Source organism: Eubalaena glacialis, chromosome 14 (genome assembly GCF_028564815.1).
Source record: "Eubalaena glacialis isolate mEubGla1 chromosome 14, mEubGla1.1.hap2.+ XY, whole genome shotgun sequence".
Lineage (NCBI taxonomy): Eukaryota > Metazoa > Chordata > Mammalia > Artiodactyla > Balaenidae > Eubalaena > Eubalaena glacialis.
In genome coordinates this window covers 53,700,894-53,718,434 of record NC_083729.1, presented here as the reverse complement: position 1 = coordinate 53,718,434, position 17,541 = coordinate 53,700,894, and the positions used below count along the sequence as shown (strand labels likewise).

General features: G+C 36.7%; 1 protein-coding gene and 1 pseudogene across 1 annotated transcript; both read left to right on the top strand.

Annotated features, from left to right (window-relative positions):
• Positions 1 to 4,977: 4,977 nt before the first annotated feature.
• LOC133105119 (hypoxanthine-guanine phosphoribosyltransferase-like) lies at positions 4,978 to 5,680 on the top strand (annotated as a pseudogene).
• A 4,684-nt stretch (positions 5,681 to 10,364) lies between these two features.
• On the top strand, positions 10,365 to 16,491 carry TMEM17 (transmembrane protein 17). Its single transcript, XM_061211115.1, has 4 exons — positions 10,365 to 10,501; positions 14,123 to 14,226; positions 14,385 to 14,498; positions 15,444 to 16,491. Exons 1-4 carry the CDS (start codon positions 10,402 to 10,404, stop codon positions 15,720 to 15,722), a joined length of 597 nt encoding a protein of 198 aa, XP_061067098.1. The 5' UTR covers positions 10,365 to 10,401; the 3' UTR covers positions 15,723 to 16,491.
• Positions 16,492 to 17,541: the final 1,050 nt, after the last annotated feature.

Below are 17,541 nucleotides of genomic sequence, written 5' to 3'. Positions count from 1 at the left end.
TAGATAATCCTAAAAACGCCACCAGAAAACTACTAGAGCTAATCAATGAATTTGGTAAGTTGCAGGATACAAGATTAATGCACAGAAATCTCTTGCATTCCTATACACTAATGATGAAAAATCTGAAAGAGAAATTAAGGAAACACTCCCATTTACCACTGCAACAAAAAGAATAAAATACCTAGGAATAAACCTACCTAGGGAGACAAAAGACCTGTATGCAGAAAACCATAAGACACTGATGAAAGAAATTAAAGATGATACCAACAGATGAAGAGATATACCATGTTCTTAGATTGAAAGAATCAATATTGTGAAAATGACTCTACTACCCAAAGCAATCTACAGATTCAATGCAATCCCTATCAAATTACCAATGGCATTTTTTACGGAACTAGAACAAAAAATCTTAAAATTTGTTTGGAGACGCAAAAGATCCCGAATAGCCAAAGCAGTCTTGAGGGAAAAAAACGGAGCTGGAGGAATCAGACTCCCTGACTTCAGACTATACTACAAAGCTACAGTAATCAAGACAATATGGTACTGGCACAAAAACAGAAACATAGATCAATGGAACAAGATAGAAAGCCCAGAGATAAACCCATGAACCTATGGTCAACTGATCTATGACAAAGGAGGCAAGGATATACAATGGAGAAAAGACAGTCTCTTCAATAAGTGGTGCTGGGAAAACTGGACAGCTACATGTAAAAGAATGAAATTAGAACACTCCCTAACACCATACACAAAAATAAACTCAAAATGGATTCAAGACCTAAATGTAAGACCGGGTAGTATAAAACTCTTAGAGGAAGACATAGGAAGAACACTCTTTGACATAAATCACAGCAAGATCTTTTTTGATCCACCTCCTAGAGTAATGGAAATCAAAACAAAAATAAACAAATGGGACCTAATGAAATTTAAAAGCTTTTGCACAGCAAAGGAAACCATAAACAAGATGAAAAGACAACCCTCAGAATGGGAGAAAATATTTGCAGAACAATCAATGGACAAAGGATTAATCTCCAAAATATATAAACAGCTCATGCAGCTCAATATTAAAGAAACAAACAACCCAATCCAAAAATGGGCAGAAGACCTAAATAGACATCTCTCCAAAGAAGACATACAGATGGCCAAGAAGCACATGAAAAGCTGCTCAACATCACTAATTATTAGAGAAATGCAAATCAAAACTACAATGAGGTATCACCTCACACCAGTCAGAATGGGCTTCATCAGAAAATCTACAAACAAATTCTGGAGAGGGTGTGGAGAAAAGGGAAACCTCTTGCACTGTTGGTGGGAATGTAAACTGATACAGCCACTATGGAGAACAGTATGGAGGTTCCTTAAAAAACTAAAAATAGAATTACCATATGATTCAGCAATCCCACTACTGGGCATATACCCAGAGAAAACCATAATTCAAAAAGACACATGCACCCCAATGTTCATTGCAGCACTATTTACAATAGCCAGGTCATGGAAGCAACCTAGATGCCCATCGACAGATGAATGGATAAAGAAGATGTGGTACATATATACAATGGAATATTACTCAGCCATAAAAAAGAACGAAATTGAGTCATTTGTTGAGACGTGGATGGATCTAGAGACTGTCATACAGAGTGAAGTAAGTCAGAAAGAGAAAAACAAATATCGTATATTAATGCATGTATGTGGAACCTAGAAAAATGGTACAGATGAACCGGTTTGCAGGACAGAAGTTGAGACACAGATGGAGAGAAGAAATGTATGGACACCAAGGGGGGAAAGCCATGGGGGGGTGGGGATGGTGGTGTGCTGAATTGGGCGATTGGGATTGACATGTATACACTGATGTGTATAAAATTGATGACTAATAAGAACCTGCTGTATAAAAAAATAAATAAAATTCAAAAATTAACAAAAAAATAAATTAATACTAAACTTTCTTTGGGTTATTTGTATGGAAATATGTTAATATAAATGTTTCAGACATTACATGAAATTCCTAAAAATCTTATATGTTCTGGTATAATGTTATAAGTCATAATTCTAGTTATTACTTTAAAATGTATATCTCAGAAATAACTAAATTTCCTTGTCAATTGCATTATTATGAACTTTCATCAAATCTTTAACCGAGGTCATTTTAAAGTCTTTTTGTCATTTACAGACAGTTCTGGGTGTACTCTGATGCTTTTGCAAAAATGTTCCTATAAAAGGGTTTCATCTTCAGGGAATTCATGGAAAAGGCTCTGACAAGTACAGGTTTCTGGTAACTGACTATACTGCTGAACTGAATGAATAAGCATTTTCAGAACTCTAATGGAAAACTGATGAATTCGTAAAAGTGCTAACAAAAGATCAAGATGAAAAAAAATTAATTACATGGGACTGAGTGAACTGATGAGGATGATTATAATTTTTGTGACTTTCTGTTTGAATTAAAAAAATGTGATAAAAAAGATTAACTTACTGGTGAGGTATTATTTATAAAAATACGTAAAACAAATCAAGAAAATGATAGAGACTTCATCTGTTTTCTTTTCTAATATCTGTACGTTGGAGGAAGATGTAATGATATTCCTGGCACGTCATTTTGCCCTCCAGAACCATCAAACATTGTAGATGTGATTAGGTAGAATTATTTAAATATGGTCGTGTATCTTTACCTTTCTGGTCAATCACAATTTCTGGTGGTTGTTTTTTTTTTAATAAAGAGTTTTTGTTTTTGTTTTAAAAAAAATATTTAGTGGAGGGAGAGAAATATTTTATTACAGTCACTAAAAGGTAAGGATTAATTTCCTTTTAGAAAGGGGGACATAATGCACATTTTACAGTGCAATATAAAAAGTATTATTAGCACAATAATACTATCACACTAAAAATGGAACTTATTACTTATTCAGTAAAATGGCCACTTGCTCCTAATCAGCATCATAATTCACTGGACAGATCTGAGGTTTCCTTAAAGGTTTTGCTTTACTGATCTTCCCTGGGTTTGTCATTCTCATTTCCCACATAGTTTGACGCATGGAGCAGCTACTTGCTATAGCATATGAAGAGTGCGGTAATCTAACACAAAGAAATGTCACAGAACAAAAAAACTATAATATACACAGTATTTTTAAAGGGAAAGAACTTTCTAGTAAGAATGCTCAATGGGTATGTCTTTGAAGACAAAATATTAAAGTCAGCCTTAAAATATCACTTAATATAGTAAGAAAAATTTCTTTCATGAGGTTTGACTTTCTATGTAATTCATAGCCTGGTTCTTTCTTTTAAACCTTTGAAAAGTGTTGTGAATAGAATATATTATACTTGGGATTCCAAAAGCTTTTCATTATTCATTAACAATTTGAGGATTATAAGATTACACTTCAGGTAATTTAGAATAAGATTTTTTAAAACTGAAGTATAGTTGATTTACAATATTGTGTTAGTTTCAGGTATACAGCAAAGTGATTCAATTATTTTTTTTAGATTATTTTCCATTATAGGTTATTAGAAGATATTGAATATAGTTCCCTACAGTAAAGCTTTGTTGCTTATCAATTTTATGTATAATAGTCTGTATCTGTTAATCCCATACTCCTAATTTATCCCTCCCTCCTTTTCCTCTTTGGTAACCATAAATTTGTTTTCTATGTGAGTCTGTTTCTGTTCTATATATAGATGGATTCATTTGTATTATTTTTTAGATTCCATATATAAGTGATATCATATAATATTTGTCTGATTTACTTCACTTAGTATGATATTCTCTAGGTCCATTCATGTTGCTGCAAATGGCAATATTTCATTCTTTTTTATGGCTGAGTGTGTCCCACATCTTCTTTATCCATTCATCTGTTGATGGACACTTAGTTTGTTTCCATGTCTTTGCTATCATAAACAGTGCTGCTATGAACATTGGGGTGCATGTCTTTTTGAATTAGAGTTTTCATCTTTTCCAGATATATGTCCAGATGTGGGATTGCTGGATCATATGGCAAATCTATTTTTAGTTTTTTTTTGAGGCACCTCCATGCTGTTTTCCATAGTGGCTGCACCAATTTACATTCCCACCATCAGTGTAGGAGGCTTCCCTTTTCTCCACACTTTCTCCAGCATTTATTATTTATAGACTTTTTGTTGATGGCCATTCTGACTGGGGTGAGGTGATACCTCATTGTAGTTTTGATTTGCATTTCTCTAATAATTAGCGATGTTGAACACCTTTTCATATGCCTGTTAGCCATCTGTATGTCTTCTTTTGAGAAATGTCTATTAAGGTCTTTTGCCCATTTTTTGATTGGATTATTTGGTTTTTTGATATTGAGTCATATAAGTTGTCTGTATAGAATAAGATTTTTTTAATGTGGATGCTGATGTGGAATCATATCTAAAGATATTGTGCCCATATATAACTTACCTTTAAATTTTATCTAAATTCTTATAAATATCTCACAGTTTTTGTTTGTTTGTTTAGCCATGTGGCACGGCTTGTGGGATCTTATTTCCCTGATCAGGAATTGAACCCAGGCCCTCCTCAGTAAGAGCGCAGAGTCCTAACCACCGGACCACCAGGGAATTCTCACAGTTCATTTTAAGGCAATAAATTGATTAACATGTTCACTTTAAAATATTGTTTCTAAACTCTTTATTAGTATCAAGTGGAAAGAATTTATACCTTTATTATAGTAAGAGGTAATTTTAAATTAAGTTATTTAATAACTCACCAAATCAGTTTCTTGTCACATAGGGTAACATGTTACTACCAAACAACTTTGCCTCTGGTCAAAGAGAAACAAATCATTGCACAAGGCTCAAAATTTTTGTGAAAATAAATATTTAGGAAAGTAAACCATAGATGTAATTAAATCCCAATGAAATACAATAAGCAATTATTGGAGAAGTAGCTATTACTCTGACCATCAAGTTTGGTATAAGAAGTAAACAGTTTAGCCCAAGCTGCCCTCAGCCGGCCGGTCAGCCGGCTCTGTTATGGCAATCTGCAGCCCCAGCATCGTGATTAGCAATTATTAACCAGCTTATGACCTAGATTTATTTTGTACACCTAATCGTTATGCTGAGGATTTGGAAAAGGTGTTTATTCCTCATGGACTAATTATGGACAGGACCGAACGTCTTGCTCAAGATGTGAAGAAGGAGATGGGAGGCCATCACACCATGGCCCTCTGTGTGCTCAACGGGGGCTACAAATTCTTTGCTGACCTGCTGGATTACATCAAAGTACTGAAGAGAAATAGTGATAGATCCATTCCTATGACTGTAGATTTTATCAGACTGAAGAGCTACTGTAATGACCAGTCAAGAGGCGACATAAAAGTAATTGGTGAAGATGATCTCTCAACTTTCACTGGAAAGAATGTGTTGATTGTGGAAGGTATAATTGACACTGGCAAAACAATGAAAACCTTGCTTTCCTTGGTCAAGCAGCATAATCCAAAGATGATCAAGGTTGCAAGCTTGCTGGTGAAAAGGACCCCTCGAAGTGTTGGATACAGACCAGACTTTGTTGGATTTGAAATTCTAGCCAAGTTTGTTGTGGGATATGCCCTTGACTATAATGAATACTTCAGGGATTTGAATCATGTTTGTGTCATTAGTGAAGCTGGAAAAGCAAAATACAAAGCCTAAGATGAGAGTTCAAGTTGAGTTTGGAAACATCTGGAGTCCCACTGAAATCACAAGTAAAATTATCAAATGTTCTAGTTCTGTGGCCAGATGCTTAGTTGAGCTTATTGCATGTAACTTCTTAGAATTTTATCTGTTTTGTATTTTAGAAATGTCAGTTGCTGCATTCCCAAACTCTTTATTTGCACTATGAGCCTATAGACTATCATTTTCCTTTGGGTGGATTGTTGTTTGACTCATGAATGAAAAACCTCTTAAACCACACCACTATTGAACGAAAATATTGAAATTGTATATGTAAAAAACCTTTAAAGAGAAGAATATATTAGTTTTTTAACTGGTATTTTACTTTTTATATATTCAGGAAACAACAGAAGTGATTGAATATTGTTAATTATACCACTGTGTGTTCAGAAAAGTAAGAAGCAGTCAGTTTCATATCAGTCACAGCACTTAGAAGTATCGTTATGTTGGATAAACCATATGTCTTGGAATTATTTTAGTAGGTTTCAGTAGTATTAACTGTAATTTCCCACTTGTTCAAATTATTTTTGGTGAATCTTTGTCAACAGATTGATCTGTATCTTTTAAATACAGATCAATAAGTTCCAAAAACCTACCACTTTTTGAATTCCTCAACATAAAAATCCTTAAAATAAAGGCTGTCTCTTTAAAAGAGAAAAAAAAAGAAGTAAACAGTTTAACTTTATAGGGTTATTTATTAATTTTTTTTTTTACATCTTTATTGGAGTATAATTGCCTTACAATGGTGTTAGTTTCTGCTTTATAACAAAGTGAATCAGCTATACATATACATATATCCCCATACCTCCTCCCTCTTGTGTCTCCCTCCCACCCTCCCTATCCCACCCCTCTAGGTGGTCACAAAGCACTGAGCTGATCTCCCTGTGCTATGTGGCTGCTTCTACAGGGTTATTTATTAATCTTGCTGGAAATGATTCCCATGATTTTGAGAATGGAGACTCCATACTTCTCTTTAGATCCTTAGTAATAGCTTTAGAATATGGGAAACCCAAATTATACTAATCTCTTGATTCCACAAAAGTATATTCCCTTCTTTGTTCTGCAGTATTTCACCAATGTGATTGTTTTTTATAAATATTGTGAGAATAAACTAACAAAGTAATATTTGGAAAGTTTTTCGAGCCCTTTGGACCACTTGTGACATCAATAATGGCAGGATTCTTTCCAAACCACAAGTTTTTCCTCTCAAAACTCTTCTCTATTTTTGTACCATCATTGCCTCTTCCTCTCTATTTTTAATAAGATTTATTTCAAACTATGAAATGCATGGTTATTGTAGGAAATTTGAATAATAAATAAAAGTAAAAATACCCATAATTCGATCAATTTTTCCTCCAGAATTTTGATGAAATAATTGCAGTCTGAACAAGGTATGTTACAATTTTTTTTCAATGCTAGGAAAAATCTTTAAAAGAATTCACACACGCAAAAAAAAAAAAAAAAAAAGAATTCACGCAGGCTTTTGACAAATTTGGTTAACACTCATGGACCATTTTATGGTTAATTGCATCCACTGGGAAAGCAATAGAGGTATTGCCTCACAGATACAGTTGAATTCAGAAAATTAAATGCTAGCATGATTTCACTCCATTGTAGGTATTTCTTCTTCACAAATATCATTTTAATAGATGTGTCAGTGATAGCTATCACTTATAGAAAGCCTTACTTAATGATATAATCTTTACATCAACCATAACAGTAAATTAGCACTAGCCTCACTTTACAAAACAAAGGTTTGAAAGCAACCGCATAGCTCTTAGGTGGTGAAGTGAGAATTTGAGGGGATTTGAACACTGCTCTCTCTGCTTCCAAAGGCATCCTTTCCACTACAGTCCAACACCTCACCATGAATATCATAATCTGCTTAACTAGGTCCTGTGGTTGGGCATTTCAAATGCTCCCCCCACCTTTTTTCTTTTTTTTTTTAACGAAAATCAATAATGTTAGAAGTAATATCTTGGAGTATGAAACTTTGTTTTTATGATTATTTCACCAAAATAGAGCTTAAAATCTGGGTTAGTGTGTTAAAGGCAGGAATATTTTTAAGGCAATTTGTACACATTGTTAATTGCTTTCCTCAGTGAGACTGTTCAAATTATAATCCAGTCAGCAGAGCATGAGGCTTCCTGCTCCACTGTGCTCTTTATAAAAATCTTGGTTAATTTAATAGATCAAAATTGACTCTTTGTTGCTAAGTTTAAAATTGTTTTGGTTGCTATAGTTAACTGTGTTTTAATACATCAATTCTCCATTCTACAGAGTGAAGGCTGGCTAAGTCTTTGAACTAGAAATGGGAAGATAGGGGAATGGTCTTTAGACTTTTTATTCCCTTTATTCATTCAATGGTTATCTAGTTCCTATTCTAGGTCAGGCATTGTGCTAGTGTTCAGGATATAAAGATGAAAGCCCATCCCTGACCTCAAAGAGCTTGTGAACTAGCAAGAGAAACAGACATAAATAGACTGTAGTACAGCGTGACTGGCACTGTGACCAAAGTAACACAGAAGAATATGCTTTGAGAAACACAGAGGAGGGCACTTAAACCAGCTTCAGGGAGGTCCTAGAAGCCATTTTGGAGGTGCTGAGGGCTGAGCTCCACCTTGAAGAGCAGCAGAAGTTAGCCAGCTTTTTCCTGACATCCCCAACCAGAATTAATTGTTTCCTCATCTATGTTCCTTTACTAAAATATAGTGTACTTATTTGTTTCCACGTCTCTCGCTTGGCTGATCTTCTTGGTGGGGAGGGACTATATCCCTCATTAGCTCAAGACAATGCCCCAAAATGAGTAGGAATGCAATTAACATTTGTTGAACTATTTTGAAATTCTACCCATATAGCGATTTCCTCCCATACCTTCCTCTTGACATTTATATAAATATGTGTGGTTTTTCTTTATATTGTAAAAATAATACGGTTCATCACATACCCATCAGAATGGCTAAAAGGAAAGCATGGAAAATGACAAGTGCTGGTGACAGATTTGGAGCAACAGAAATGCTCATACATCACTGGAGGCAGTAGAAATTGGTACAGCCACTTTGGAAAAGTGGCAGTATCTATTAAACCTGGGTTGTACCTCATAAACCAACAATTTCATTCCTAGAAACAAGTTCAACACAAATGCATGCATATGTTCACCACAAAGCATATTTTCACCAAAAGCAGCACTATTGATAGTAGCTCCAAACTAGAAAATACACAGAGGCTCATCAGCAGTAGAATGGAAAAACTTATTGTGGTATGGCCACACCGCAAGGAAAAGGAATCTACACTTAACAATATGAAGGAATTTCATAAGAATAATTTTGAGGGCAAAGAGCTAGTGTTTTTTTTTAAGCACTTATTGGATGATTACTTTTATATAAAGAATAAAAATAGGCAAAACTATTCTATGCTATAGAAGCCAGGAAAAGTCGGTTAGAAGTGGAGGGTTAGTCACTGTAAGGGAATAGGCATGGAGAGCTTCTGGGGGTGCTGGTAAGGTTCTGTTTCTTGATCTGGGTTTTGGTTACACCTGTATATTCGGTTTGTGCCCTTTTCTGTATATGTATTATACCTAAATAGTTTTTTTTTAAAAAATATGTCTTATTTGAGAGAAAGCTAGAAAATACATAATGTTTTAAAATTTTTAAATCATCCATAATCTACTACCTAGAAATTACTATTAACATTTTGGATTATTTCCTTCTAGTCTTTTTTTGAAGCCGCAGTGCTTGTGCCATCTCCTCCCCCTCTCTGCTTCCCACATATTTACACACACATTTTACTAAATTAGGTTCATTCCTATTTAGTTTTACTTCTGGTTTTTTATTTTTACTTAAAGTTAATCCATATTATCAAATATTCGGGGCTTCCCTGGTGGCACAGTGGTTAAGAATCTGCCTGCCAGTGCAGGAGACATGGGTTCTATCCCTGGTCCGGGAAGATCCCACATGCCTCGGAGCAACTAAGCCTGTGTGCCACAACTACTGAGCCTGTGCTCTAAAGCCCGCGAGCCACAACTACTGAAGCCCATATGTCTGGAGCCCGTGCGCTGCAACGAGAAGCCACCGCAATGAGAAGCCCGTGTGCAGCAACGAAGACCCAACACAGCCAAAAATAAATAAATTAAAAAAAAAAAAATTCGTTGCAGGCATGTTTTTAAACTGCTGCAATGTATTCCATCAAATATATATATGTAATATATGGTGTGTATATATAAAATATAATATCATAAATTCCTGGAAGAGAGTTGTGTGTGTGTGGCATGTATATATATGAAATATTCCTAGTATATTATAACATATATTCCTAGAAGAGAGTATGTGTGTGTATACACACACACACACACACAAACACGTATAAGCTACTGGGTCATGAACGTTCTATAAGCTCTGCCTTCATTCTGCATTTCCTTCCAGAAAGGTTGCATCCCACTGGCAAGGTTGTTAGAGCTCCTTGTGTCACAGTCCAACCCCAGATCATTTATTATTATTTTTATTCGTTGTTAAAATGGTGGAGCGTAAAACAGGACTAAGGAATCCGCGGTTTTGCACCTGCCTAGGCGCTCCGCAGGAATGGGCTCTCCCGCACTCCTCTCCCTTCCAGGGAGCCCCACGCCTCGGCCGTGCAGTGCGGCCGCGCGTGCGCCCGGGCCTCCAGCGCCCTCGCCGCCCGGTTGCCATGGGAACCTCAGAGCACCACAGCGCCCGAAGACGCAGCAGTGAGCGGTACCAAGGCCAGAGCATGGAGCTGCCAGATCCGGTCCGCCAGAGGCTGGGAAACTTCAGCCGGACCGTGTTCAGCGACTCCAGCCGGACCGGGCCGGAGTATTACGAGGGTCCGGGTGAGTGGCGGAAGCCCAGCGCAGGGCGTGTGGCCCTCGGAAGACCTGGCGCGAGTTTTGGAGCGGCCGGATTTTGCCCAGACCTAAGATGGCGGTTTCGCCTTCAGCTAGTTCTCCGCAGTGCGGGAAGCTCCTTGGAGGAGGGGCCAGGCCGAGGGATGGGGCTGAGATGGGGACCGGATACCCCGGCCCAGTAACCCAGCCGGTTCTGGGTTGATAGTGCTGAGGCCTGGCCGGCTAATTGCAAGCGGGGCGGCTGAGATGGCGCCGGCCTTCCTCAAAAAAGAATATAAAAGCCGCCTTCGCAGCCCGCGTCCGGTCCCTTGCCCTCCGAGAAGGCTGAGAAGGCCGACTTTGCTTTTCCTCTACGGCATTCGCCCTGGGTTTTCTGGCCAGGGTGGAGTGGAAACAGCCCAGGCAATCTCCTCTTTCCACTTACTATCCCCTACCCCAGTAAAATATCTTTTCCTTTTCTCCTTTCCTAGCAGAACAAGTACTTTCCACCACAAGTCCATTTTCTGGCAGAAGACATGGAAAGAAGTTTTATTTTAAACGCTATCCAATCCAGAGTGGCACCTGCCACTCTAGCAACGCCTTCAACAAAACTCGCACTCTCCCTGCCTTCTCCTTCCCATCCCCTATTTATACCTCTTGTCCTAAATCAAGTAACAAAATACCACGATGCTACATTCAACATGACAAGTGACAACGCAGTTTTCTGCAAAACAGTTCCCTCTCTTAAATCATGATAGACAACATACTGTCAACCAAACCTACGCAGCTTTTATCACTGAACTGTGCTGGGAAATAGAAATCTTTTCCTCTTGCTTGGTTTAGGGATTTTTTAAAGGGGGCAAAGAAAAGTCATTTCCCATCGTTTCAAATTTTCACCCTGATTACTTGCCTGTCCTCTCAATTTAGGCCTGGTCTTGATTTAGGATGTACAGAGAAAAACATAATGTGAAAAATTAGGTTATTACGTTTTTGATTCTAAAGCCAAGGCACTAAAATCTGATGATGTAAAGTATCAGGGGGTTTCTGTAAAGGGTCAGATAGTAAATATTTTAGAACTTGCAGGCCGTAGGTCTCTGTGGCAGTCATAGATAATGGTAATTGAATAGACATGGCAGTGTTCCAATAAAGCTTTATTTATGGACACTAAAGTTTGAATTTCATGATTTTCAGTGTCACAAAATATTATTATTCTTTGATATTTTTTCCTCAACCATTTAAAAATGTGAAAAAACATATTTAGCTCACTTGCTATACAAAAACAGGCAGCTGGCTGGTAGTTTGCCCACCCCTGATTTATATTACATAATGTTTTAATTTAAATTCCGTTTACAGAAGTCAACTTGTACTTTTGCAGAATTTAGTAAATTCATGTCTTGTGCTTTCAAGGTTAATTTACATATTAACTTGATTTTCAACTGCATGATGGTAAGTTTGATCTGCTGAAATATAGACATAGCATAACTCTTAAGATGCTCATGTACAAAATTCTTAACATAAAAACTTCTTTGCAAAATTTGACGACAGTGTTTGCTCTAAAGGTATTAAAATTTTCAGCTTAACTAATTTACCACTATTTTTCCACATTTTCTTCCTTGTGGATCTGAATTAGGTTTGATTATTTGTACTGTAATTGCAAGCGTGTATTATGACCGCAGCTGACCAAGAGTTGTACTATTGTTACGAGAAAATCCTAGGCAAGTGAGTTACCTTCAGATTTAACAGACTGTAAGAATGCATTCCTTTATCAGTGGTAATTTAATAAATGGGTGCAAGCAAAAGTAGACATAATAATCAGGGATATTCTTGGAGCTAAAGGAAAAACCTTGCTGTGAGAGACCATGATTATCTTATATTTTAAAACTGTTAAACGATAGATATAAAATACTCAGATGTGGAGAAAAAGACATAAAAATCTGTTTTTAAGAAATTTATTTTAGGGGCTTCCCTGGTGGCGCAGTGATTAAGAATCTGCCTGCCAATGCAGGGGACACAGGTTCGAGCCCTGGTCCGGGAAGATCCCACATGCCACGGAGCAGCTAAGCCCATGTGCCACAACTACTGAGCCTGCGCTCTAGAGCCCGCGAGCCACAACTACTGAGCCTGTGTGCCACAGCTACTGAAGCCCACGCGCCTAGAGCGAGAGCTCTGCAACAAGAGAAGCCACCGCAATCAGAAGCCTGCACACCGCAACCAAGAGTAGCCCCCGCTAGCCACAACTAGAGAAAGCCCACGCACAGCAATGAAGACCCAACACAGCCAAAAATACATAAATAAATAAATAAATTTTAAAAATATATTTATTTTAGAGCCTTTGTAAATTCTTTGTAAATTCTTTCATTTAGAGCAGTGGATTTCAAAATATATATCTGCTCTTAAATTGTTGGAATTTAGTCAAATTTAGGATGCATTTGTAGGGCCCAATTTTAAAAATCAAATTCTTAATTTAGGACCCTTCTCCCTTATATGAAAGCAAAAGGTACTATGTAATCAGCCTTAGATAAATGAAACTCATGTATCACAAATGGCTACACTGGTAATGCCCTTATAATAGTATGTTTTCATTCATTCATTAATGAATTCATTCTTTCTGCTTATGCATATTTGGTATTTTCCATGTGTAAAGCAAGATGCTAGGTTCTGTGAGGGCCTCAAATTTGGGTAGAATGTGGTCTGTGCTTACAATGAGCCTGTGTATAAGTAAAAGAGAAGGAAAAAGGACTCATTTATTGAGTGCCTACTAAGTGCCAGGCATAGTGCTAGGGTGAAGTAATTTATATTATCTTTAATCCTCACAAGCAACCTGTGAGGTAATTTTAATGTTACTGTTTTACAGGTGAATAAATTAAGGCTCAAAGAGGTTAAATAATTTATTCCAAGTCTGGCATCTAGAGTTCTGAGGGAGTTTGGGGAACTCCGGGTTTACTTGGACTCCAGAGCTCATTGTCTCTTCAGTAACCAGACTGTGTCTCAAGTGAGGGGAGTGTGGCTCTTTGCTAACACTTCTTACACACAGGTTAGAGTGATAAGTACCTAGAGGGGAAAGAGATTTCTGCTGGAGTGGGGGAATGGGATCAAGAAAGGATTTATGGAAAAAGTGGCATTGAATTGGATATGAATGAACAGGTAGGATTAGGATATGCTGAAAAGGGGTGTCTGTTTAATTATAATTTGGGGGGATTAGATTTTGCATGAGATTAGTTTATATGTGAGAGATTAGTTGTTATGTATTTTATGTGTTCATTTCATAGGCTCTTCACACAGAACTCTACAAAGGAGGTAATGATGATGATTGTTATCTGCTCAATAGGATTCATATTGATATTCCACATTTAATTTATACCAGTAGTACGCAAAAAAGTCAGCAGACTGTAATGGGAGAATGATAAAGTAATTGAAAAATATGAAACATACCCCCAAGTAGCCAACATAGGAACTAAATAGTATTATGATGACTATTTCCTTTCACTGTCAATGATTATAAATAGGCTTAAAATTTGGAGTTTCGTTAAGCTGATGCTATGGTTATTAATTCTAAGGAACTAAAGGACTTATAGGGCAGAGACCAGGGTTAAGAGTTTGTTCCTTTTCTCTCTCTTTCTTCCGTAGATAATGAAATGGTTTCCAGTTTGGCATTGCAGATGTCACTTTATTTTAACACTTATTTTTTCCCACTTTGGTGGGTGAGCAGCATTATGATGCTTCAGATGAAGGTAAATCTACACTTTACTACTTCTGCTGAGGTCTCTTGTGCCATCCCTGGCATTGTTACATTGTCAATAAAATTAAAGTTCTTCATATTTTTTTTAAATCTCAGGTCAGTCTTACTATATGTGAGATTTTATGAACATGTTTATTTTTGTTTTTTTAGTATTCAATCTTGCCTGATTACTACAAATTCATTGTGGTCACCGTTATCATCCTAATAACCTTAATTGAAGCTATCAGGTTGTATCTGGGCTACATGGGGAACCTGCAGGAGAAGGTAGGCTCTTCTTTCCTTTCTCTCAGTGCTACACATAAATGCAGTAAGATTTTCCTAACAAGGAACAGGCAGTGAGATGTGGAAGGAGCAAAGGCCTGTAGTTAAGGCCTAGCTCCAACTTCACCACATCTGTCACTGTGGTCTGTTTGCTTAATCTCTTGAGCCTTGGTTTCTTCACATATAAAATTGGGGAAATATTTACTTCACAGGTTTGTTAGGATTAAGTAATTTATATAAAGTACCTGAACATAGTAAACACTTAAGAAGTGATAGTTTTCCCTCTTCTCACCAGTCTTGAAAATACTTGGTCAATTAAACATGATTATTTAGATCCTGAATAAGAGAATGGGGGAAAATGATAAACTCATTTCCTCTGCAAGGCTCATGTTTTCTGAATCATCATGCTGCCTAAGCATTTACAGTTACCAGAATTTAGGGATAATCCCTAAAGATTTCTGTGTTCTTTCAGGCCCTTCATAAGGGCCTGTCCCAGCCTGTCCCACTGTATTTCTTGCTTTTTCCTAATCCAAGCATCCATTCCAGGTGATGTGTTGTTTCCCAGTCATACTCATTCCACATCTTTGCTTACTTAAGTTCTTGCCTCTTCCTCCTTCTACCCAACTTTAAAAGCCTACCTCCTTGAATTCTGTCTTTTACCTACCCTACTTACTCTCTTGTCTCGTTTCTTGTAGCATTTAGTCTATAATGCTAAGTGGTGCATTTCATTATTCACTATAGTATTCTAGGACTGTCACATAAGTAAGTTTTCTCTTCCGGTCTAGACTGTAAGTTTTCTAAGGACAAGGACCATGTTGTACTCCTTTTGATTTACAGAGCTCAAAATGTATGTTCACAGTAGTGCCATCAAGTAGTATCACTTGCTTATTGATACAAACAGAAGACTGTACTTCACTGATCTGATACTCATCACGTGTGTCATTGCAGGTTCCTGAGTTGGCTGGCTTTTGGCTTTTGAGCCTTCTACTGCAGTTGCCTTTAATTCTGTTCTTGCTCTTTAATGAAGGCCTAACGAATCTGCCCTTGGAAAAAGCCGTACATATCATCTTCACTATATTCCTTACTTTCCAAGTTGTTTCAGCATTTCTTACCCTAAGGAAAATGGTAAATCAGTTGGCAACTCGTTTCCACCTCCAAGACTTTGACCGGCTCTCTGTGAGCAGGGGAGACATGAGAAGAGTGAGATCCTGTATAGAAGAGATTTGACCCAGTGCTGTTGAGTGAAAAATCTGAAAGATCATTCTAGAAAACTGCAGGAATTAGGAAAACACCAGAGGGCTAGCACGAGAAAAAGGATAAAGCAAGTGTTTTGAACTGTATGCTCTCTGGCTCTGAAATTCCAAGGTTGGGGACAATGATAAGACTATTTGTACATCACATGAAAGCAGTAAATCAACCCTAAAGCCTACGTGTTGTCTACCTGATGTCAAATATCTGAATTTTTTTGTTGTTGTCGACTTTTTCAGGTGTGTAAAAGCCTGTATTGGTGGCATTACATCTTTATTGTAATATTTCTAGTTATTACCTATAACTAGAAATGTGTATATTTCTTTTAATCTTGTTGACTATCTATGTGTTGGCAGTATGTCTGAAGCACGTGGAAATGCTTGTCAGTATTCTGATGTATTAGACTACATTTGTAAACTAAGACTCCAGATTTTCATGTCTGCTAGGGTCTTAGCTGTTGTACTGAGGTTAAGAAGAAAACAGGTGGATTATCATGCTATTTAAGAAACGTTTTTATTCTAAAATTGTTATTTTCATAAAACCGTGTTCAGGGACTTCCCTGGCAGTTTGGTGGTTAAGACTTCGCCTTCCAGTGCAGGGGATGCAGGTTTGATCCCTGGTCGGGGAGCTAAGATCCCACATGCCTCACGGCCAAAAAACCAAAACATGAAACAGAAGCAATATTGTAACAAATTCAATGAAGACTTTAAAAGTGGTCCACATCAAAAAAATCTTTCAAAAAAATAAATAAGTAGATAAATAAAACCGTGTTTGGTATTTATGGCAGTGGTGTGTAAAATGTCTTTACAATAAGGTATAAAATATTTATGTTAAAGTATGTGTAGGAATCATTCCTGTCTTGTACAGTTCTTTTGGGCTGTGGGTTATTTTTATTACAGAGTTTGCTTGGGTGTATCTGAACATTATTTTTAAGTGACTATTGGATTGTCTTAAGGGATATAATATTTTCTTTCCTATAGGGAAATGTGCCTTTATAGGTAATATATTTTACTGAGAGATAGTTGTAGCTACCTTAAAAATCATTCTTTCTAATCTTCCTGTTCTGTAATTCATGCTTATTTTAGGATTTCCATGCTGTGCCTTATACATTCTTACATTGCTTGATTTTTGAAAATCTTTTATTTCCCACTACTAATCACACCTGACCAGTCTATTTATGCTCTTTCTATTATTATATACAAAGTTCAGTCAAATTTTTCTACCCCCATGCACTGGCTGATTAGCCTTTCCCCTATACCAAAGCTGTCACTAGGTATATTCCAATAATTTGAAATTCAAAATAGAATTCTGTTTGGATAGTTTACTAAAACATATTTGTTGCGTTTGTTTCTAGATAGGAATAGATAGGTGAGTTTATAAGAAAATATAAAATAACACTAAATCTACATAGCAGATAAATTAAGGGGATGATAAGAAAGACTTTTCTATTTAACAATTGTTTCCAGAGTTTTATTTTAAATATCAGAGCCTCTGAAACATTTAAACTTTAATTTAGGGTTAAAAGAGTAATCACTAAAATGTTAAGACTGATAATCAAAAATTTTAACAACTATAAAAATTGGGGGAAAATGTATTCAATTTATTAAAATTAAAAAAAAATTTGCTCTAATAACCATATTGCTTAAAATACAGATATAATAAGGATGGGAAAAAAGAAACTAAGAAAATCCATTGAGAACATGACCAAGTTATTTGTTTTTTGTCTAAACAATAAAACCATGATTTTGTGTTAGGCTGAACCAATATTTTCTTTTGGAGTATAGCTGGTTCCCTATGT

Excerpts from the sequence above, each read along its gene's own strand:
- TMEM17 (XM_061211115.1), top strand. The coding sequence starts at position 10,402 with ATGGAGCTGCCAGATCCGGTCCGCCAGAGGCTGGGAAACTTCAGCCGG. Across the intron at positions 10,502-14,122 it reads GGAGTATTACGAGGGTCCGG|ATAATGAAATGGTTTCCAGT; the intron begins GTGAGTGGCGGA and ends TTTCTTCCGTAG. Across the intron at positions 14,499-15,443 it reads TGGGGAACCTGCAGGAGAAG|GTTCCTGAGTTGGCTGGCTT; the intron begins GTAGGCTCTTCT and ends GTGTCATTGCAG.